This window comes from Camelus ferus, chromosome 29 (genome assembly GCF_009834535.1).
Source record: "Camelus ferus isolate YT-003-E chromosome 29, BCGSAC_Cfer_1.0, whole genome shotgun sequence".
In the NCBI taxonomy this organism is placed as follows: domain Eukaryota; kingdom Metazoa; phylum Chordata; class Mammalia; order Artiodactyla; family Camelidae; genus Camelus; species Camelus ferus.
Window position 1 is genome coordinate 14,576,716 of NC_045724.1, and position 24,495 is coordinate 14,601,210.

The 24,495-nt window shown below is 41.8% G+C and overlaps 1 protein-coding gene across 3 annotated transcripts in view; it reads right to left on the reverse strand.

Moving 5' to 3' along the window:
• The window catches only part of SGPL1 (sphingosine-1-phosphate lyase 1), a 53,840-nt gene that overhangs the window by 2,537 nt on the left and 26,808 nt on the right, over positions 1–24,495 (reverse strand). For all 3 annotated transcript variants that reach the window (XM_032470107.1, XM_032470106.1, XM_006181159.3), the window contains exons 4-14: positions 21,823–21,890; positions 18,535–18,682; positions 16,139–16,215; positions 14,574–14,702; positions 8,117–8,205; positions 6,373–6,478; positions 4,866–4,964; positions 4,046–4,195; positions 2,662–2,900; positions 1,425–1,571; positions 398–518 (exon numbers count right to left, since the gene is read on the reverse strand). In XM_032470107.1, the coding sequence (XP_032325998.1) occupies positions 398–518; positions 1,425–1,571; positions 2,662–2,900; positions 4,046–4,195; positions 4,866–4,964; positions 6,373–6,478; positions 8,117–8,205; positions 14,574–14,702; positions 16,139–16,215; positions 18,535–18,682; positions 21,823–21,890 (1,373 nt within the window). The remainder of the gene's footprint in view (positions 1–397; positions 519–1,424; positions 1,572–2,661; positions 2,901–4,045; positions 4,196–4,865; positions 4,965–6,372; positions 6,479–8,116; positions 8,206–14,573; positions 14,703–16,138; positions 16,216–18,534; positions 18,683–21,822; positions 21,891–24,495) is intronic.

The following is a 24,495-nucleotide window of genomic DNA, read 5'->3' on the forward strand; positions in this document are numbered from 1 at the left end:
ACTCCCACCCCAGGCGCCATCCCAGCAGAAAGACAGCTGGCGGAGAACATTTTTCACAGGCACTTGCCAGTCTGCCTTTCTGCCCAAAGAACTATCCTATGGGGTCTGGTGTAGAAAAGTCCAGCAGAAACAGGCTTATTGCCTTTCCTGTCTCAAAATTCTCTTTTCCAATGGACACCACCACCACCTGCCTTTCTATACCAATTCCAAGTTTATAAGGTGCTTATTGTATCTCACATATCTCATTTGAGACTTAAAAGCCCTGGGAATACCCATTAATTAATAAGGAAAGAGATTTGTGGTTAAAGGGCAGAAGGAGGAACAGACTGGAGGTCATCTGATTCTTTCAAACCCACCACCTAAACGTCCACAGGAAGGAAAACCCCAGTGTCCCTACCATTCCTGTGGTCTTTGCTTTAGGATTCTTCATGATTTGAGTGATGGATTCCCGGATGTCCTTTAGGAACTGTATGGCTACTCGCTTCCGGGTGTGTACCAGTGTGACGCAGAAGTGAATGCTACAGGAGAAGGGACAGAGAGGTGACTCTTAGAAAAAAGTTCTAAAATTTGCTGGTTGCTTCTTCCTGTTATCTGAGACAAGCGGAGGTCATCCATGTTGTTCCCAGTCCTGGGCATCGGGGCTGTCAAGCGTGGGCTGCGCAAGGGCTTCCTGCTCTCAGTGTGATCAAGAACCACTCCTGTGCTGTCCACCCCTCCCCTCAGGAACTGTCAGGTGCTATGCCTTCAATCATGTGACAACGAATTTGGGATGCGTTTATCTTAGATGATAAACCTTGGGGATACAGCCACAAGGGCTGGGGTCTTGAAGGACTTCAGGGCAAAGAAGGAACTCTAGCTCCCCCTGGAGGGAGAACGGGGTACAGAGGGATTGTGAAGAGGAAAGAGAGTCCAGATGGGACTGACAATGGCAACGTGTGAAAGGATCAGGGGTGCATGGAGGACGCTGAAGAGACCTATTCTTTTGGGGTGGAGTGCTTATCTAAAGGCTCATGGAAGATTTTAGGTTAGAAACACATATTAAAGATAACAGTAGCAGGCCTGAAAGATGAGAGGCCTGCTGGAAGGTTCTGAGCTCAGTAGAACTCAGGTAATAAGAGCACCTAAGGATGCAGGAGTACGGAGCCTAGAAAGCGAGGGAGTCTGGGGGGGGGGGTGGGGAGATCTTGTGACTGACCGCTGGCCTCAAGAGGCTGCCGCCTAATTTTGCCAGAGTTTAAAACTAACAGCTCTTGTTCCTAATACCGAGTAACTCCAGGTGGCAAGACGGACATCCTACAGATCCTACAGTTGCCAACAAAGAGCTGGACTCCAGCAGTCAGTGTCTATACTGCAGGTCACCTTGCTACTCAAGTTCTTCAAAAATCAGGTAGCAAAGGAATGGAAAGAGGCTTCTTCACACTCACCTGGGTGGGAACTGCAACTGGTTCAAGTTCCACCCCTTCGCAGTCATCAGGTTAAATAGTCGGTAGATGTCAAAATCACGGGAGCCCAGAGCAATGACGGACAGTTGAGGATTCCCAAAAACAAAGACGCCTTTGATGTTTTCCAGTCTTAAACAAGAGGAACAAAAAGGAAATTCAGGTACATACCCTCCTCTGCCCATGATCCCATTTCTCCCTTACAATCTAACCTTTTGGGGCTTTAGTTTTCTCATCTTCTAAAATAAGATGGCTAGACTGAGATCAGTGGTCCTTTAATATGACAAATATTTAAAGGCCCAAATCCCTCTAGATCCAATGAATCAGGACCACTGGCTCCTGTCTGCCCAATTCCCAAATTATGATCTGCCCCCAGGGATATCTGAGGGATAAACAATGTACTTTTTAAAAAAATCCTGGAAAAATAATCTCTCCATCTCTCTTTCAAAAGTCATCCATGTACCTTCTAAGGCAAGAAACGGTACAGCAGTTTGCACCAGATGGGTGTATCAGGACTATATGCAGGCCGAAAAATGAGCCATGCATATGGGCTGCTTTCATTCACCTTCAAGATTCAGGAAAGCTCTCCTGCCTCAATCCCGGTGACACACAGACAGGCAGGTAACCCATGAACACATTAGGCAAAGCATGCAGCCTGGTTCTAGCCTTAACCCCAGATTTCACACCCCATCCGTCCCCATTCCATCTGCCCCCTCTCCGAGTCTTTTCTTATCCCAGTGATTCTCCAACTGTAATTCTTAGACCAGCAGCATCAGTATCCACTGGGGACTTCCCAGAAATGCAAATCCCTGGACTCACGTTCTAGCCCTACTGAATCAGAGTTCTAGGAGTGGGGCCCAGCAATCTGCATTTTAACAAGCACTCCAGGTGATTAGGAGTCAATCTCAAGTTTAAGAACCACTGTCTTAACCAGTAAGCTGTACATCAGCAACATCAGCACTTGGTAAGAGCTGCGAGTTGTTAAGACACTCTTAACAAGATGACCTACAGATGAAGCCCAGATCTGACCCTCCAGGTCACAGCACAGGGCGGGAGCTTATCCTCCCAGGCCAGCACCCCACTCCTAAGCTGCATCCTAAACCTTCAGCCTCGTGGGGGACTGCAGATGGGCTGGGACTGGGGTGCTTAGCCAGACAGATGCCTCGAGCCTATTAGTAGACAAAGCAAGAGACAAGGCAGACTCCCAGTCTTCTACACATACTCTGACTTGAGGAAGCGAGTGGTTTTGATGATCTGTCTGGTAGCTTCAACATAGCCGCTCTCACCAAAGTGCATCAAGGCGGCCCAACAGCCTGCACTAATGCCGCCAGGCCGTGAGCCCGCAATGGTGGGGGAAGCATAGATGCCGCCCTGCCAATCCGTGGCAATGAAGAACTGATAGCTCCTGTATTTCTTGTCACTGTATAACACCACTGAAGAGCCTTTGGGGGCGAAGCCATACTGCAGGGGGGAAGAAGCAGACAGGTGAGTGAGTGTGCAGTTCCGTGTGGCGCCCCTGCCCCAGAATCTGTCTCATCATGCAGGTTTCCCCTTCGTGTGTCAGGTTCTCTGTGTTGCCACTCATGTTAAGATTTCCAACTTATAATTTATTAAAGGGCAGAGGAAACTTAAGGGGTGGGACTTAAATTCTCTATTTTAGGGATGAGGAATCTGAGGCACAGGGGAAAAAAATGTCTTGTTCAATTAATAAGTTTACTTCCTGTCTCTCATCCAGCCTGTGCTTTTCCTTATTTAAAACACTGCTTCCGTCATGACACACCACCCTGGAGTAAAGATAACTTTCCACTGGAAGCCAGGAAAGGATAGAATTCAGGTCACCTGGAGCAACTACAGTCACGATCTGACTCCCTTTCCATCTTTTTTGCTTAGTATTACACTTCCTTTTTAAGAGCACCATGGTGCTCAAAATCTAGAAGCTACTTAATCCAGCTTTAAAATAAACTATGTACTTGACTAATGTGCCTTCCTAATGAACTCTCACTCAAGTTACCTTGGAACTAATTTCACTCCCTGAACCACCCAAGGACGGAGGGTAAGAAAAATGGCATAGGGTCTGTCGAGATGTAGACTTTGCCTCAGTCCCCCAGGGATGGCAGGGATGGACATTCCAAACATTACAAGCTCAACATTCCTGAGCATGTAAGTTCATCCCTTTCCCAAAGGACTCTTCCATCCATATACACTGGTCACTCAGATTCAAGAGCCCCAGGAGCATAGGAGCTGCAGCATTAATTAGGAATTCTGGTACCAACCTCACCTTCACCCCCTACCCCAAGGATCTCAAGGCTTCGGGGAACCTTTGAATAAGGGCCACTACATTAGCATGTCCTAGTTGCATACAGTCACTGGATACAGAAATTCTCTTAGCCAATACGACACAAAGATAGCAGGTTCCTTTTCACTACTGCCTGTCACCTGTCGCTGTACCTTGTCATATGAATCAGCTGCCCTGGTGAGAGTACAGAGCCAGATTTAGTTTTATACTTACAAGGAAAGCTAATGCTTTAACCAACTTACTTCATTGATAATAGTCAAAATAACCAACTGTCTACTTTGATTAACATGCGGTCTCTTCCCTCACTCACCTTATGAGTGTCCGCTGAAATGCTGGTCACACCTTTCACCCGGAAATCAAACGGCTGCGCCAGCGGGTATCCAGCTTTCTCCATAAAGACGATGAGGAAGCCCCCCAGACAAGCGTCCACATGAAGAGGTATTTTGTACTTGACAGCCAGCTAGTTCCAAAAACCAAAGGCCATAAGAGAATATCAGTTAGAGCCCTGTAACAGAAACTCCATGAGACATGGATGGAAAGGTGGGGTTATAGCCACAGGGCATTATGTACTGTCTTCCATGTTTTAAAAACCTGGCTATTTTTGACCATCTTAATAAAGCTCATTTTTCAAATATATTTAGCCTTAGAAATAATTCATCTGAAATGTGGTTTCTGTTTTATATTTAAATATGCAGAACCTCAAACTCACTGCAAAATCAAGCAATAAATGAGCATCACTCTGATTTAGGCGGCGGAGGGAGGAGGGTCCCACGCTAGTAACTGCAGGGCAGGAGGGAGGGGTGCTATGTGGCAGCATAGTGACCACCACCCTCTTGGAGGCAGGCATGCTCTTAAGTGCAGACTACTTCCTGATCTGAATTGAAATGTCCGTACTCTTTCAGAATGTCCAGTTTAAACAAAAGCTTCTTCCTTGTGATAGCCCTCCCCCATGGCAGAAGCTGGTCACTGTCAGAGGCTCAAGCAGAGCTGTGCAGCTTACCACAGGGCTGATGAGAGATACTCATCACCACTGGGCTGAAATTTCAACTCAAAAATCACTTCTATTTGCCAAGGACTGCACAATTAGATTCTACTTGAGAACTCAGTTTGACTCCATCTCTCCCACATACCTTGGCCACTTCAGGGACAGGATCTATCACACCATGAGGAAACTGCGGGGTGGAACAGACGAGCATGGCAGTGTTCCTGGAGATGGCTCTTCTCATTGCCTGCGGGGTTAAAGTTGAAAAAAAATGAGAAGCCACATCACAGTTACTCTTCTCTTATGCTGCCAAGAGCAAGTGAGGCTACCAGCTTAGAGCTTCGGTTCCACTAATGCCCCTGCCTCACTCCTCCAGCCTGGAAGACTGCCTCCCCACCACAGTGGCCAAAAACAAACACTGGGGGAAAATAGTCTGAGCGAACAATACAAAAACAGCAAAATCACCGTGAGGGTAAAAAACAATATTGGATTAAGAGGCAAAAGAGCCAAATATGAGTCCTGGCCCCACATAACAGCAGTGAAACCTTGAGTAAACTACATAACTTCAACCAAGGTGTCTCCTCATTACAATAACACTAACAGCTTCTACGACCTCCCTGGGCTGTCATAAGGCTCAAATGTGATTCTGACAGCACTCTAAAAACTGGAAACTTCTTCTACATAAATGCAAGGCATAAAAATAATTACCAAAGAATTATTATTCAGGCTTAAAAAAAGAAAGAAATCCTGCCATCTGTGACAACGTGTGTGCACTTGGAGGACAGTATGCTAAGTTAAATAAGCCAGACACAGAGGGACAAACACCGCATGATCTCACTCACATGTGGAATCTGAAACAGTCAAACTCATAGAAGCAAAGAGCAGACTAGATGTCAGGAGCCGGAGGATGAGGGGAATGTGAGATGCTGGGCAAGGGGTACCAAGTTTCAGCAAGACAAGACGAGTACATTCCGGAGCGCTAATGCAGCCGTGTGACTATACTGAACAGTGTGGCATTATATACCTGAAATCTGCTTAGACATCTAGAGGGTAGTCTTAAGTATTCTAACCATGAAAAAAGAAACAAAATGGTAACTGTGTGAGGTGATGGATATGTTGAATAGCTTGATTGTGGTGATTATGTCACCATGTATACATATATCAAAACATCAAGCTGTATACCTTAAATATACAGAAGTTTTTACTTGTCAGTTAATTAGTCAGTTAAAACGTTAGTAAAGGCGGGGGGTGAGTAATGCCAGTGCTAACAAACTGGATAGTTTACTTCTGAAAAAAAAACACTATTATAATGGCAATGGTACCAACTCAGGCCAATCAAAAACTTCAGTGTGAGGCTTGGGGCAAGTTAGTCCATGCTCATCTTATAAACGGAAGAGAAAGGGATGGTGCTGAAGCAAAACCTAGGTCTTTAAAGTCTCCACTTAGTCTCGGCTTCCTACTGGCGCTCATGCATCTATGGAAAGACTGAAGCTGCAATGACTCACCACTGCCAGCAGCAGGTTTTGCAACTCTGGCTGCTACTATCAAAGGCATTTCGAGCCTATCTGCATGTGATGCTGGAAAATGCGAGTCATCGGGTGCACTTCCTGCTTCTCGCAGCCCAAGACAGGCAGCAGCCCTTCAGAGGAACTCACCCGAATATCCACCTCCATCATTTTGTTCAGTGGAACCCGTATAATCTTCATCCCAAAATAATTGGCAGCTTTGTCAAATGCAGCATGGGCACTCTGGGGGGCTATGCTACATGACAGGGAGGAAGAAAATGATGAAATTCAGATCAAAGCAGGGTCCAAGAGACAACATGGCTAGTGGCTAACCTGAATCACCAGGAGTAAACTTCTATTTTCCTTCAAATTTTTAAGTGTTTGTTTTAGTTTCTTTTTAAGCACAAACAAGAAGAAGTCAAGACGTTTTCTAGAGCTTCTCCCTATAATTTAGGAAATCACTGGCAGCAGGAAGAACTCGGAAGTAGTGCCACATGGAGGGATCCTAAGCATAATTTAGGGCTGCCGGGTAAAAGATTAAGGACAGAGAATTTAGATCAGATCAACATAAAGTCGAGCCTACTTAACGGCTGCCTATCCAAAGATGGATTATCTCAGAGGGGAGCAAGCTTCCTGACATGACACACGTTGAAGCAGAAAACGTAAGACTGCTTGGCAGGGATGTTACAGCAGCAGTCAAGCATCAGACCAATGGTCCCCTCCACCTCCGAAAGACCATGATCCTGTGAAAAACCAAAACCCCCATTTTTCCTACACACTTGGAAGCAGCATTTCAAATAGTTACAGATAAAGAAGTCATTTGCTTTCAGACCTCCCTCAATTACTCCACTCTTACATTACTCTCTTCCCTTTGAGAAAAATCTTTATCACTGAGTAAGCATCAAGCACCAAAAATTAATCCATGAAGAAAGACGGCAGCCTGACTTATTTTCTTAAGCTAGGTATGACTCATAGCGTGAGATCATGTGCAACAAAACCCTTAGTCCCTGACTCTTGTGGGAGAAACATTAACCCAAAAGATGTGGTATAAACATGCTGTACAAGGAGCAGGTCTAGAGAAAAAAATGCAACCAGGTATCAAAATAATGTCCATGGGGTGGCAATATGGGTCAATCTCAAAAGGATTTTTTAAATTTGTCCTCCCAGAAAATAGCCTTCAGGCTGAAATTATCTTAGGGAGTCTCCTGAAACAGTCCACTATATGTAAGTAACTTTCACTGAGCTAAGGTAAGTAGAGAGCTTTCCTTAGGCCAGATAAACTTAGAGTAAATATCACAGAATTCAAAGATGTAGTCCTATAACTCTGCCACTTTTAGAAAAAGGATCTTGTTCTTGCTTACAGCATACACCATGCACAGATGTGGGGCTGGGGAAAGGAGTGGCCTTTAATATTAACTAGCAGACCCACTTAGGATTTTGCTGAATGGGAAGGATAATGGTCAAAGGCACAGGACAGGAAGAAAAAGGACTGGAATTGCCAGAGGAAGCAAAGAAGCAGAAAACAGATTGCCAGGCTGTTTCATAGAGCAGTACCACAGACAAACCTGCAAGGGGAAAAAACAGCCACACATACAGTCAGCCCTCCATATCTATGAGTTCAACCAACCAAGGATGGAAAATATTCAGGGGGAAAAGAAGTTCCACAAAGCAAAACTTGAATTTGCTGCACACTGGCAACTGTTTACATAGCATTGACATTATGTTAGATATTATAAATAATCTAGAGATGATTTAAACTATCCGGAGGATGTGCATAGGTTATATGCAAATACTACGCCACTTATATATAAGGGACCTGAGCACCAAGGATTTTGGTATCCATGGGGTTCCTGGAAACAATTCTGTACAAATGTACCAGGACAGCTGTACATACATTTCTGGAGTTTTGATCCCATTCTCGAAGGCCAGTTCCCGATAAGCTTTGCAGGCCATCAGTATGCTCTCTGTCCCCCCAGAGGTCACCTGTAATAAAAAAGAGATGCCATCTGTGTAAGGAGTTAGGGATAGCCGCCAGCAGGCATTTCCTGCCTCGATCTTGATGGTGTCTGATGCAGAAACACGAGCTACTGGATGCAAGCTGTAGACCAGACACTGCTATCTTCCAGAAGGAAAACTTGACCTTACTGGCTAAGCCCAATCTTGGTTCAGAAGAAGAGTGAAAACTACTAAATAAGAATGATTAGAAGCTCCACACGGTATGGACAAATGCCCATCTGCCCAGACCCCACCTGTGCACAATCCACTTACATTTCTGTTATTCGTCCAGTTGCAGAGAGGATAGGGCATTTTACCCCATTCAAAAGCGTCAGGATTACTGACTTTGATTTAAACCTCTGTGCCCACTGAAGAATGTGAAACGGTGAAGTTACAACTCTAGTCAACTATGCAATACATTAGGAGACCAAGAAGAGACATTAGGACGTTCGGAAGTAAACTTGCAGTTTTGTCAAGTTTGAAAGACAAGAGAAAAGCAGAAGCCTCTAGGAATTTTACTAACTTTATGGAAATTAAAACAAAAATCCTAATGTTATTAAATGAAAGAAAATGTTTTCCTGAAGCTAGGCCTAGCCCCTCTGATACAGGAGAATTTCTTTACCAGAGTTGATACAAAAATACTCAAGAGGTCATTTCATTCATCCTGTTTTCCTCACTAGACTACAGACTCATGAAGGTGGAGACCACTCTGTTCATAATAGTATTCCTGGCACCTAGCCCAGGAGCTCACGCCTGACAGACCCTCAATCAACATTTCCTAACACCCGATCTGACTCTCAGTAAACCTGACCAACACGGGCATGTCATACACATCTGGCTATCCTTTGATAACATGTAAGAATGAAATCATTTCAAAACAAACAGGAAAAAAAAAGCCATAGCACTGAGCTAGGTGGACATTTTCTTAGGTTTATCGTCTCCAAAGAGTCATATAATCTTGGACAGCTTTTCCATTTTACAGGTGAGAAAACTGAGCCCCTGAGAGACTAAGTGATTCCCCTCAATGTCATCCATCAACATGTTTTGATAAAAAGTAAAACTTTCTACGTTTTCATGTTTAGGGCAGCTTAATATGAGACGAGAGTGGGTAATGACTGAAATTTTCTAAAATTATATCCACATATAGGACAAAAATACCATTGGATACAAAACCCCAGTGGTCAGGAGTTATATAGAAGATTAGCTGAGGAAAGTTAGTCATTTTGTGATTGAGGAAGCCTTCCTGAAACATGTGACCGTCATCCCCACGGTAAGGCCCTTAACTCTGGCACAGGACACTTGTTTGTAGGTCCCTGCATTTCTCTGCCTACAGTTGAGGTCAGCTCTGCCAGTCGTAGTGTGTCCTGTGGTCTAGCATAAAACCTCAGAATGTCACATGAGGAGCTAAGCCAGCTGTGAAGAAAGGCAGGAAAGGACCAAGTCCCCAGGGTGCTGATCTCTCACTAAAGTCCAGTAATGACATAGCAGAAATATTTCCAAACCCCCTAGTCACCCACTCCACAAGTCCTATTCTCAGTTCAGTAACTAATCAAATCAACTTTGTTATCTGTTAGGCAAACACCAGTGTCCTTCTGACCGTAAAAGCAGGAATACTCAAGTTCTACTTCTAATTTTTATTTCTGATCCTCAAATTCTGTGTTTAAATACGTTGCTACTCTCCCATTTCCCTCTACCCTCTACACCCAAAGAAAAATGGAAATCTAACTCTGAAGTAAGAAGACAGGGGCCTCAATAATTACATTAGTCGACATCTTTCAACATTTAAAAAAAAAGCCTCACTCTAATATATATGTATGTCAGAGAACAGGAGCAGAGCAGGACCTACTTGAAAATTATTCTTTTAGATATTATTTGGAATCAATGGCATTTGCACAAGCCAAGACTGTTTCCCATGGCAACCTAATTTCTTTAAGTATATAGTCACCACTCATCCATCCTAACTGAGGCAAGTAAGTTAATAAAAAATAAGAGTTTAAGATTAAAGAACAAAGAATGAGAAGAGCTTAAGACCTTACTTGAGAAGAGGCTTAAGACTGCTCAGCCATTTGGCTCTTGTTCCCCACCTCTGAACTTTCCTCACCAAAGTGGCTTAACAAGAGAGACAGAGATCAAAAGACATACAGGGACTGAAGTGAGAAACTCACATAATCCCACAGGAAATCAGTCCTCTTATAAAAGTCTAGGCATCAGAAGAGACTGGGGATATCAGACTCCATCTATCCTCCTCCTGATCCCTGACACGGCACTAAAACAGATCCTAATGGGAGAGGCCTGGCTTAACTGCAGCAACGCAAGAAAACCCCACAGAGTTGGACTTCTGGATTAAGATGGAAGGCTGAAGCTATTTCACAGAATTTCTCTCCTCCAAATACATGCAAGAATGAAGAAAAAAGCAGTAAAACCCTGCAATAAGAACAACCAAACAAGGAAAGGGAGAGAATCTAACACAGTAAACTTCAAATACCGGCAATGAAAAAAAAAGAAATAAGTTTCTAAAGCACAGCAGAGAGTAAAACACAGTTTCTAATCCCTCCTCCAAGCCTTGGAAACTGTCCAGGGGAGGCAGCAAAATCCTGGGAATTCTCATGAATACCCCACAAACCTTCAGAAGCAAGTGGAAGGGGCTTCCCTATCTTCAGATCATGGTGGCCAGTGAGAAATATGCAGACTGGGGAGAGAGAACACCAGGACTGACTCACTAAAGTGAGGACTCCGGGCATACAGGATGAGCTAAAGAAATCATCCAAGTCCAAAGAGTATTATTCTCTTCCAACTAGGCAGCATGAACACTGAGAGGTAACTTTTAACAAAATCTCAGAAGATTATTCTGAGATAATTCTAATACAGGTGGAACAAGGTTTTAGCTGAGCCCTCCCCTCAACTAAATACTGCCAGACAAGAGGTCACCCACCATGCATCAGAACAAATAATGTCTACAGACACGCACCCAAGCATGAGCCAAGATGAAAGAAAATGGCCACTATGCAAATATGTAAAAAGGAAAAAAAGGTACCCTGCAAAATAAAAGCCCAACTCAGAAGGTCACAACCTAAGGAGCAGAAGGAAATTCCTCCTGTTTCTCACTACAGAACAGTATCATAAGAACATGAATTCAAGAAAACAAAAGCTGAAAGACTGGACCCTGAAACAAAAGAATCACACCAAAGACCTAAAAAACCAAAGTACCAAACAGCACGATACAGAATTAATTTAAAAAAAACTAGGAACAACAAGGAACAGACTAAACATGGCTGAGAATAAAAATATTAACTCAGAGGAAAGGTTTAAGATAAGTTTAGTGAACCCAGATAAAAAAGACAAGAGACTGAAAGCTCAGTGCCATTCTACATATGGAGAACCATGTCCATCTGGCTAGTCACAGATAACCAAAAGGTGTTCAGAGAAGAATGACAGGCATGGTTGGAAATCTGTGAAATCACATTCTCTAAGGACAGCTGAATACCCTAGGGAAAATGTGGGGAAGAGAAGATTCAGGGGGAATGAGGCTTTCAAGTACGCAAAGGTCTCCCACACGGGAAAAAAACAATCATGGAACTTCTCTTTCCAGCAATATACATTATATACCTTGGGTAATCCTCCAACCTGAAACAACTAAAAAGCCTGGTAAAAGATTTAAGAAAATTTTTACATGCACCACTGAGCTAACATAAAGGAACACACTGAACCCCCAAACAAAGCAAAATGAAGAATCCTACAAGATAAGTGAGTACAAGAGCTGGTGTTAACTGTGAGAGTTGCTGCCAACCCCTAGAGACCTCACATTCCCACCCTGACAGATAAACAGGAGCCAAATGTGGGGCCTGCCCAAAGTAAGGAGGCTAAGAGGAGATGCTGAAAACACTGGGACGTCACCCACACTCAGGGGTAATACATACACTGGTGCAGAAAAGGACAGCAAGAAAAGCTACTTTCCTCAACCCAGATGCTCAGGTAAAGAAAAATAAGGATCTCTGAAGAATATATGACAGGACAGCTTTTACTTGAGTCTGTGATCTGAGTTCAGACTACTTCTGTAGTATAAAGCTGTGCCTAAGAACTGGACTTAAATTGATTCCAATGCAGTAGCATTTCCCAGCAACTCCCCAGTAACTGGCAGGAGTAGATACAAATCTTGTCTGGAATAACTTAACTTCAATCTAGGCCTCAAAGTTAAGTTTCTGGGAAAATCAGTAACTCACAGTTTAAAAAACAAAATCACAAATGTAAGAATACAAGACAACATAAGTGAAACCAGCAGAAACACACAGGTAAGGCTCAGGAATGATGGAATTATCAGATACAGAAGAGAAAATAATTACATGCAATATATTTAAATAAACAAAACATAAGCCAAGGAAAGGGATTACAAAGAACAACCAAGCAGATTTAAAAAAAAAAAAAAAAAAAGAACCAAACAGAATTCCCAAGAATGAAAAATACAGTAAATGAAATTTTTAAACCCATGGAAGTAGTAAGGAGTAATTACACACACCAAAAGAAGGAAGTCATAAAACCCCTGTACTTGTAACCCAGCTTCAGCAAGTATCAACTCACAGCCCATCTTTCTTCTGCCCGCAACTGGCCCAGGCATAGTCGCTTTTGAGACTATCAGCTTTCTAATAGTTACAACTTTACAGGCTTTCTGTTTTTTCTGGCTGCTTTTAAATACCACTTAGAGATGTGTTAGCCCTTCTCACTCTATCCTTCATGTCTCTTAACTGTCTGTTTGCCTCTCTGGGTTTTATTCCAGTTAATTTTTTACACTGTCTTGTTCCATAAATCTGACTTAGAAACCATGCAAATATTTCACATGGTTATAAATGAACTAGGGTTTCTTGCACAAATGGCTGATTCTGGATCTGGAGCAGGAAATGTACAAGGTGAACCTAGAATATTTCATCAAATGAAAATATTCCATCAAAAAATAAAAAAGGAGGAAAGAAAGGAAGCTTTCGAAGACCAACTGAGTCATGCAAAATGACCCAGGAGCCAAAATTAAGAAGTTCTCACTGACCAAAAACAGGGTGATTTGAGCAGCAATCTGAGTGACAGCTACAACAGCCTGAAGCACACATAGTGTTCTACAACCTACCCGCCCTGCTGCTAACAGGCATCTGAATTACTTCCTGTTTTCAACTGTCATGAACAATGCGGCTATGGATATACATCTGTCCTGATACACATCGTTTTTCTAGGATATAGCCTAAGTAGTGGGATTTCAGGGTCATAAGATACGGCTATCTTCAACTCTACTGGATAAGGCCAAACTGTTTTTGTGATTGTTTAACCTGTGGTCTCTTAAAAGTTCGTAGAGTCCAATGGCACAGGAGAATGCCTACGTCCTGTAAGTATACTGTCATCTCCCCTCTATGCCACCCCGTTCATCTAAATGCCAAAAAGGAACCCACTGCTAGATTATGGTTGGTTCAGTCTGTAACACTTTTGGAATTCTTTTTTGGAAAATGAATGCCAGTAATACCAGTTTTGTTAGCTACTGAGTATCTGAACATGTTGATTTTTCACTGTGCCAATGTAAAAGTAAAAACATGGCTTATTGAGGAAAAAACAAAAAGTTAACTATCAAATGTTCTTGTCTTTGGATGGGCCCTTCAATAATTAAATTTGCAGACTTTATAATGATTTTAAAAGTACTTGATAGGATTAGCACCTCTAGGTTACCATTACAGCACCCTGGGTTAAATCTAACCCTCATGCATAAGCGGAAATTTAGTTTTTTCTAGAGAAGGCAGTATCAGTTTGTAGGAACAAATCTAAACAGAAGTTTATCGATCACAGTTTAGGAAAATTAACAAACATCTACTAGAAAGAAAAGCTGAAAGAAGGAATCCTCATGTGTATCTTTAAATACAATGATACCCTCTTCCTGTATTCCTAAAACAACTGAGATTCCATTTATAGCAAAACAAAAACAAAAACTTAGCTTAAGTAAAACAAGAAGTATATCCAAAAACTACGAGATGGTGTGACAAAATCATACAGGTACCTGGATCGGTAGGTGGGAGGACGAAAGACGGAGGGAGAGAAAGGGGAGTGGAGGGAGCAGATGTGAATCTAGGATCTTCTTTAAACTATTCTAACAACTCAGTGTAAGTTTAGTTTCTCAAAAATAAAAAGCTGAAGAGAAAAAATATCCAGAAGATATATACCAAAATGCTGATACTCTATGGACTACAAAATTATAAGTAATCTTTTAAACTTGCTGTTAATCTGGATCTTCCTACAACAATCATGTATTATTTGTGTAATGCTTTTAATAAACTCTATTTTAAGCTAAAAAAAAATCAGATTATAGGATGCCACTTGCATGTACGTACACATCCACAGGAGTCTGGTCCCCCATTGAAGAGGGAACATGCTATCCTCACAATCTCTGCCTCTATTTTACGTAGTCCTGGGAAGATATCCGGATGCAGTGGATTACTCCAGGCAAAATCTCCATAAGCCTGCAAAGAAATGCAAGTAGATGTGCAGTAAGACTATTACACTGTATAGGAAAAATTATCATGCACCAAACAAAAGTTTCTAAGTATTAAACACAACACTAGAAACTGGGGAAATGATACAGTATGTTCCCCAACCTAAATAAAGATCAAAATACAGTGGAAGAGACAGACATGCACAAATATTTATTTACCCTGTGGTAAGAGACGAAGTATAAATGCGGTTAAGCACAGACTAAAACACCAAACAGACCCAGTTTGAAATCTTAGCTTTACCTATCACTTCTAACTGTGTTATCTTAGGCCAAGTAACCTCTCTGAGGCTCAGTTTCCTCATATGCTAAAGGGGATAATTATAGTACCTACCTGATGGGGGTCTGGCCATAAGTAAACAACATAACACACGCGAAGCACTCAGGAGAGTGCCTGCATGAAGCAGCTATTGCTGTAAGTGTGACAGCAGACGTATGCAGGTGCGTGACGTAAGGGGCCTTAAAGAGGGAACGATGAGCACCCCGAGTGGTCTGGAGGTGTCTGCTGAGTGGAACCTTGAGACATAAGTAGGAACTCGTCATTTAGAACAGGGAGAATGCAGGAGGGAAAGGAAAACAACATAAAAGCAAGGTGTACTCAGTAAAGAGAAAAGGCAGGAGGTAGTGTTTATAAGGGAAAATACCAGTAATAGTTGAAAAAATAGGTGGGAGCTGGCTCACAAAGAGGTTTGTATTTTCTGCTGCATAAGCAGCTTGGGTTCTGTCCTGTAGATAATGGGAAGCCACTGAAAGATTCTAAAGCATAGAAGTAAGGAGAGGGTATTATGTCAAGATACAGTTAAGCAAAATCTGTAATGTTTAGTAAGGTATGAGCAGTTTCAGAGTTTTAATAATCAAACACAAAGATCCTAGAGACCATCAGTCCAACACTAATTTTATAGACAAAGTGGGGTTAAAAAAATAAATCTCATCAGAAATAGAAGAAGCTAAAGGCAATTCTGAAGTCAACAAAAAGTGAGAATTATCTGAATTACAACTGAGACCACTGCTCATTCTCAGGTCATATGATTTGAGACTCAGGTAGTACAGGAAATTATGACCAAGTTTCCATCCCTTGTCTTTTCTTATCCAACAAAATGTATCTTGTCATTAATAATCTCAAATGATGGACTACCTTCCCTAGTAATCTGCCTTCCACACAGGGCATCTCTAAAGCCTGGAAACACAAGCAGCACTTTACTTTTCTACAGACTGAAGGTATCTTTGACAATATTATGCATATTCACCTATGTTGGGGTAAAGAGACACTTTCTAAACTTCTTTTGTTTTAACAATAAACTTTCCTTAAGTAATTTTTCTTTTAATTACAAAGGTAAGGAGAAAAATATTCAAGAATATCAATTGGCAGAGCCACATGCTCCCTGTAAGTACTGGGCACTCGTTCACCTTCACAAGGAGTTCGGTGAGCTCCTTCTCCCCACTGTACACTGCTCCGGAGGCTTTCCCTTCTTGCCAAAAGACATCTGCAGAGAAAGGGAAGGTGACTGGATCATTAAGCAGGAACCTTTGGGAAGACAAGTTCTAATAAAGAAGAAAGAGGAATAAACTCCTCAGAGTAGGGAAAAAAAAATTGGAGTGGAAACCCAAAGGCATTCTTATATTAAATCAAGAAAAAGAATTCCAATGAAGAGCTATCACAGCAAAATAAAGGTGAAAGATCAACAATTACTATCAGCAACTGTATGAAAAAGATATTAACAGCATCTAGGTACAATAAAGATAGTCCAGTAATAATGCTGGACTTATCTCCAACTGCTAAGAGCAGAACAATTTTATCTATACTCATTTTCTGTTCTCTGTATAGCTCAGTGTGACTTTTTTCTGCAGTGGCTTCCTTCTTCTCTCCCTCCCTAGTCCGTCAAAGGAAGTATGGGAACTGCTATGAGCAGAGTTGGCAGAAGAGTAAGACAAACGTGCAAAATTCTCAGTATACTATCACCGGAGTTGAAGCCAGGGAAGTGAATCCCTGACTAGACAAGCCATGGTGAGATAGGAAGCATCAGCATCCTGGTCTCAGGGGCTCCTCCTTTAGACGAGCCTGGAACCCCACAAAGAATTAGCCACCTGCTTCCAGCAACATATGCTGCAGTGCTCAGCATCAGGAACACAGCCAATACTGGGATAAAGCTCAGAGGACAGTTCCTGACGGGAATATAAGGTCTGACTTTCTACTTCCTGAGACACTCTACAGTACTAACAAATCTGTTAATGTGGGCGTCTCAGGTGCTCTTATGACAACATGGCTGTGCCCTAGTGAAAGCAGGCAGTGAGAACTACAGAAGCAACCTAACTGAAAACTGAGCTGAAAACTGTTGCCATGGGCTCTACAAAGCCAAGATCTTCAGCTCCAATGAGAACAGAAGACTGAGTAGCGAACATCCAGAGAAATCCCTCGTTCTCACATGACCTGCCAGCTCTGGCTTGTGGCCAGCTGGACTTTCTTTCTTGAGAGGACACCGGTCTGTGTCATGCATGTCTTCAGACCAGCCTTTCGAAAGTAGGATATATGGTTTCATTTCCTGTTCTTTTATGGGGGCTACAGAGTATGGCAATGGACAGTCACTTAAAAATGGAAGGGAAGGAAATATGGTATAGCAAGCAGCCCTCATAATCCCAGAAATCTTTAATATACAGGCCCTAGAATGCTAATCCTTGCTTTAGATCACCCTTCAATCCTGGACTATATATAGTTTTGGACCATCCAATGTAAAAATTCAACACATGTCAATTAGATATTTTAAAATGTAATGTGGTGTCCTGGAGTAGACTAGATCAGAAAAAAGGACATTATAGAAAAACTGGTGAAACAGGAGTGGCATTTGTAGTTTAGTTACTAGCACTGTACCAATGCTATTTTCTTAGTTTTGATAAATGTACCATGGTTATTGTAGATGTTAACATGAGGAGAAGCTGAGTAAGAGGTGTGTGGGAAATCTCTGTATTATCTTTGAAGATTTTCTATAAATCTAAAATTGTACCAAACTAAAATGCCTATTTTTAAAAGGTATTTGCAGTAATATAATCTTAATTTGTAATAAACGTGTTTGTGTTAATAACAATTACTGAGCACATGCTATAAAGCCAGGCATTATACATTTACATGGTATGAGCTCGTTTAAGGTCTACAATTATCCTCTCAGGTAAGTACTATTATAATTGTCCTCATTGCAGAGAGACAGACAGAGAGGCATAGAGAAGTTAAGTAACCCACCCAAGGTCAGACTTTAAATGGCTGAACCAGGATGTGAATCCAGGCTGAGCCCATGGGCTACACTCTTGAACACTAAGCTGCTTGGTACATTTATCCTTCCCGTATGTGCTCACGCATACATATACGTGTGTGTGTGCTTATTACACAGAAACACTAACAACATCCTGATATACTTATATACATATATCTCATCTGTGTTTATCTTTTGAGGATGAAATTAGACTTTTTATTTTCTTTTGTGCCTCTATACAGATTTCAGTTTCTGTAAGAATCTGTATTTCAGTTTTATTACATATTTTCTCTTTCCAAAAAACTAATGTGCCTGTTTTATTCAGGCTTAGAAAATAGAACTAAGTTCCACTCTCTCTGAGATTTGTCTGCTTTTATGGGTGAAAGATGAATGTAATGTAATTTTTAAAATATGAAATTCGGCCTTTGAGACAGGGAGTGGGCCCTCATGAATGTAGAATCACCAGGGATGAACTCTTCTAAATCTCTGCAAAATCAAACAATGACCAGATGACCAGCCACATTCAGGGAGCAGGGAGCGCACATTTGCCGAGAATCGTACCCATAGAGCTGTATTCCTTGAGCTTCTCCAGAACAGCAGCCGGGCTCAGACCCTGAGAGGGCAGGGCTTTCACGTACTCTTTGTCCACTTTCAGGAATGACATGTGCTTGCTAATATCATCCTTGGTCTTGTTCAGCTTGTCTTGGATCTCCAAAGGTAAGGAAGACAAAGTTAACAGGGAGAGGGAAGGACACAGTACGGAGAGCAGAAGAACCAGTTACAGCACCAAGTCAGCTGCTCAGGGGTGGGCACTGCACAAGTGCTACACAACAAGGATGGCATTTCTTCCTAAAGAGATACAGTGACATTTTGACTGTTCAGCTATTTTCTGGCCTGGGCAATAGTCTCTCAGAAGTATGAAACGTCAGTTTTCTCTCTGAAGGTCAAAGATGCACTCAATTCTCCCCCACCTCCACCCCTTTCCTCTGCCACATTGACATGTGCCAATGCTTTAACTGGCTTGCATTTCCTAAAGTCAGCACTTCTCTGAGGGCAATATTCGGACCTTGTTCCTGCCCTGGCAACAGCTACAGTGTGTGCTAAAGAAACCCAGGTAGAACCGTGAACAGAAGCTAGGAAAACAGGCCAAGCAACAGCAGAAGGGATTCTGGTGCTTGTGCAAGTGATGGGCTTCTTCACCAGATGCTCACAGACCACACCAGGAATCCACAGGCCCTTCACAGGTCCCCACACACAAGCACAAGACATGCAGGGAAGAGCCAGGGAGGCTGTCACCTGTGTCTCAGGTTGACAGCTTGTACTGTGTGACTCTTAAGTGCTAGGAGGAGCTAAGGTCCTTTTTGCTACATAATTTATTAACTGTGGTTAATTTCTTCCCCATCCTCATCAGACATTTTCTTTCCTGCATTCACTTATTTACTCAGTAAATATTTGCTGAACTACTACTGTGGGCAGGGGTTACGCAGTGAACAAAACAAACTTAGGCAGTATCTAGTGGAGAAAAAAAAAAAAAAAAAAGAACCTCCTGTTCTCATGAAGCTTATTTTCAGCATCACAGACTGAAAATAAAAGTCAGGTAATGAAAAGTGCTGGGGGCAGGTGGGGCAGGCAGGAACAGAGCAGAGCAAGGAGGCAGAGTAAGGCAAGGGCTGCTATTTGTGATGACAGACTCTTGGGCTGTAGACTCAGGGAAAAGTGGCTATGTGTTATAATTTGTGTGTGTTGTAGTGACTTGGTTTCAGCAATATGTCTGCTCAAGTTTGATGCCCAAGATCTCATTCCAAACATTTAGATCTTCTCACTTCTAGCCATGGATGACTAGAATCCAAGAGGATGTTCTGGAGGGTAGCCCTCAACGAAACCACAAGGAAAGCCACTCCTTTAAAACATGTCTACAACAGTCTGATAGGCAAGTGCTGGCAGCAGCAGAGTCCACACTCCTGGGTGATGCCAGGGCATATGATGGACACAAAGATAATTTTTTAAAGTTGTACATATGAAGAATTATGCTGCATAAATGTAACAGGAACAAACTATGAAAGCTGAGCTTCCATGCATAGATGATGCTGTTGTAATAAAATAAACAAAAATGATGAGAGGTGTATTAGAAAGCAGAGCACGCACTTCCCCACCCCAATTCTTGCCTCAGAACCTCCATCGCATTTTAATTTCATCACAGCATTCTTTTAAAATGAAATTCTTATGTATTTGCTTACCTATTCATTTTCTGTCTTTCTTAGTACTGAAATATAGATTCCATGGAGGGAAGGACTTAAGTCTTCTTCCTGATCACCCAGAATGCTACCTGACACTGAGCAATAACACATGTTGAGGAAGTGAATGTAAATGAATGAGAGAGGGACACACACTCACTCAAAAAAAACACTCTTGTCACTGAGCCTCAAAATCTGCTTCTAAAAACCGAAAGGTGATTATACAGTTTCTAAGTACCTTCCAAGTCTGTTATTACACAAATTTAATGGGTTCTGGAACCCCAGGCATTTGTCTCAAAATCTGAAACTGAATGAGAAAAGTGTGATGAATAAGGGCAGAAAAAATACAGGGAATGTTAAGGGGAAAAGGAATTATCCTTTGTGCTCAGTCCATCCTTTGTACCTTCCCTCTCCCCTACCCTTTATTCCAGAAGGACTAAAGCAGATTTAATTTTAGGGCCTAATATGATTTGGGGTCAAATAAAAGCCCTCATTTCTCTCATTCTCCTTCTCCACCCATGATTTCCTCCACTTCTCCACAGGAAATGAACCTGAAAATATAAAGTTCTGGGAGGGTTAGCACAATGGTCTGAATGGATTTCAGTCAAAGGTTGAAGCTAATTGCTATCTTTTCTGGTTTGGCCAGGAAAGGGGAAAAGGAACTGAAAGCCAAAAGTGAAAAAAAGCTTGCAGGAAAGTTGAGGGCAGGATAGGGACCTGGGAGAAATGAAGCCATCAAGGATCATATGCCTTCCTTAGAGCCTGCAGTGGGGCCTGTCCTGTTTCTCTTCTCTGTGATAAAGAAGCTGTGGGAAGGGTGCAGAGGTGACTGTCTTATCCTCAGCATGGGTGGGGGTAGAGAGGATCCAGCCAAGGGAGTATTGAGACTTCAGACATGGACAAAGCACGAGAATGGCTCTGTTATCTGTTTCTGAACCCGGGATCAGCAAACTACAGGCCAACTTTGGCCTGCACCTATTTTTGTAGAGAATTTCACTGGAAGACAGCCAGGCTCATTCTTCCACCCACTGTCCTAGGGCTGCTTTCCCTCTGCAAGGGCAGAGGTGAGGTGCTGTGGCAGACACAGTACGGCCTGCAGTGCCTAAAATGCTTCCTATCTAGCCTTTTATAAAAAAGGGTTCCCGACCCTGATCTAAACCATGGGAGCACTCAAGCCTGGCTAAGTATCTGAATCAGCCCAGCCCACTACTGCTCTAAAGCTTTGTGTCACTTCTGTCAGGCTGTTTAATTTCAGATTCTTCCTTAACAGACATTTCCTTTCTCCTTTGGTCAAACATGTCAGAGAAAGGGTTAAGGCAGGCCTCTCCATGCTGGCACTTCTGACACTGAGTCAGGTCGCCCCTGCTGTGGGGGCTGACTGTGCGCCGGAGGGCCTGCAGCAGCACCCTGGCCCCTGCCCACTAGGTGCCGGAATCAGACACCTCCAGCTGTGACATCCAAAAATGTCTCCGAATGCTGTCAACTGTTTCTTGGAGGTGGGGAACAAAAATCACTCATCCCCTTAAGAATCCTAGGTTCAGTAAATAGAAAAAGGTTTAATGATCATGGGAGTGGGGGGCAGAGGAGGAGAAAGATACACTCAGATTCTACTTACCTTGCGACCAACAATAGGCATCTTCCGGATGAGCTTAAAACATCTCTTTTTAAATCTTGACCATAAACCTTAAAGAAACAAATGGTTCTATTATCCAAATAAATTTCCATGGGTATGACCTGCTAGTCATAATGTATGAATGTATTCAATATATCCTCCGCAATCTCACTTGCCTTCAGACTGCAGAGGTAGTTTCTTTCCATTAAAAAAAAAAAAGAAAAACTTTCAATTTTTGAATAAGTAATTTATTTACATGGTTAAAAAAAAAAAGGCACACACACAGAGACACACACACATTCTCATCTATCCCTCAGACCCCCATCCTACCTCCAGGTAAACACTACTATTAGTTTCTAGATACTCCCCTAGAATTTCTTTATGAATATACAAGCAAGAATAAAGACATATTCATATTTGTCCCTTTTACACAAAAGGTAGTATACCACTACTACTGTACTAGACCTTGTTTTTCTACTTCGGAATATTCTTTTAAAGATCAGTGCTTCCTCATTCATTTTTATAGCTGTAGAATATTCCATTAGATGGATGTACTCTAATTTTGGCGGGGGGGGGGGGGATTAGGTTGGTTGGTTTATTTATATATTAAATGGAGGTAGTGGGGATTGAACCCAGGACCTTATGCATGCTAGGCATTCACTCTACCACTGAGCTACACCCTCCCCCAAGATGTATTCTAATTTACTTAACATGCCCCTTCCTGATGGAAACTTAGGTTGTTTCTAGTATTTGCTATTTACAAACTGTGCTGAAACAGCTAGCCTTGTAATACACAACACACTGCATACATAAGAGTATACCCTACAGGATAAATTCCCAGAAACAGAACTGCTGGATCAAAAGTGTTGCAGGTGTGCAACATTTTTCTTCCCTCCTTCAAAACAGATGACCAACCCATGTTTTTTGTTTTTTTTTCCAGGATCTATGCTCCATTTTCTCATTCAACCCACACCCCAGCAACATTTTCTGGACCTAAAAAGGCCTTCAACTTCATGGACACCAATCAGACTCCATTCTTTTGGGCAGTAAATAGGAAATATGGAATTCTGATCCTGTCCATCATAAATAATTATAAAAAGATGGCATCTAAATAGACGATTACACCTTTAAATGAATTCACATTATATATATATATATATATCTGAACTCACTCTGACAAGATTTTGAGGTTGGCAGAGAAGGCACTACCTATCACCACAAGAACTAAGGATCAAAGCATTAATAACCTGCTCAAGGCCACAGATCAAATCAGTGATGGGGCAGGGATTTAACTGAAGCCTTTGTCTTCCTAGTCCTGGACTCCCAGGACTCTACGCTGCTTCAAATGCCCAGCAAGAATTTTCACTTATGCCAAATGAACCTCTAAGGAATCTAAACCTAGGCTTTATACAAGGATACAAGGCATGAACTGAATGAACTTCCCTGCTTTCCTAGGAGATCTGAGTGTTTCAATTTCCCTGGCCAGAAGGAGCTCTCACAGAATGTGTGTCTACTTTCCTTGGTATTTATGATGATGCCCTGCATCTTTAATAGCTATTTTTGCTTAGTTTGTATCCTTCAGTGCCTAGCACTGAGGTCAACACTATGTAAATGTCTGGGACAAAACCAGGTAACTAAGACACAGACTAACTAGACAAAGTGACTGAAACCACTGTTGCTAGTTTTTTGTTTAAATTTTGGAGTATTTCCTTTCAGTCCTACATTCTATATATTGTAATACATAGCTGAGATCTTATTGTTTGTACAATATTACATCTTCTTCTCATTTATGGCATTTTTATATTATTAAAAATTCTTCCTAAATGTCTTTTTAAATGTTACCGTAACAGTCCATCAAATTAATATAACTTAGTGTTGGCTATTTAAGCTGCTTGTTATTTGACTATTTCTAAAAATGCTGAAGCTGTTAAGATTCAGAACCACTTCCTTATTTAATAATTGAAGTAATTAATTAATGAGGTAAAAAGAGGTCTGGAAATCAGCAAGCTCAGTCAGGTGTCCAAAAGTACACCAATGTGACTAGATGGAGGATAAAAGAATACACTAATTTTGTGAACACACTGAGATAAAATGGTGCACGTTGAGTAAAAAGAGCAAAATACAGGATCAAAGACGGAGAGATTAAAAATAAGAAGATCATGTCATCAAAAAAGATTATCTTGGTGGGGGGGGTATAGCTCAAGTAGTAGAGCACATGCTTAGCAAGCACGAGGTCCTGGGTTCAATCCCGAGTATCTCCTCTATAAATACATACATACATATATACATACATATATACATACATAAGTAAACTCAATTACCTACCCCAAAAATTTTTTAAAAATTTTTTCATTTTAAAAAACAAACAAACCAAAAAGATTATCTCAAAAGCAAAAGTCCCCAAAGGTACAGAAAAAAGTAACTAGAATGTTTTAAGTTAGTAAAATAGAAAATGCCAGTTAAGACCAACAATGCACAGCTCTTCACAGTTTATAATTTACTATCTCACACCAATTATGCCACTCAGCCCTCACATCACCCTGACTAGGTAAGGCAGGTATTTTATTTTTACACCCATCTTGCTGTGAGGAAACAGGCTAAGAATGATCTATGCACAATCCCACAGTTAAAGTCAACATCAGTTAATAAGGATATGAGCTGATAACCACGGAGCAG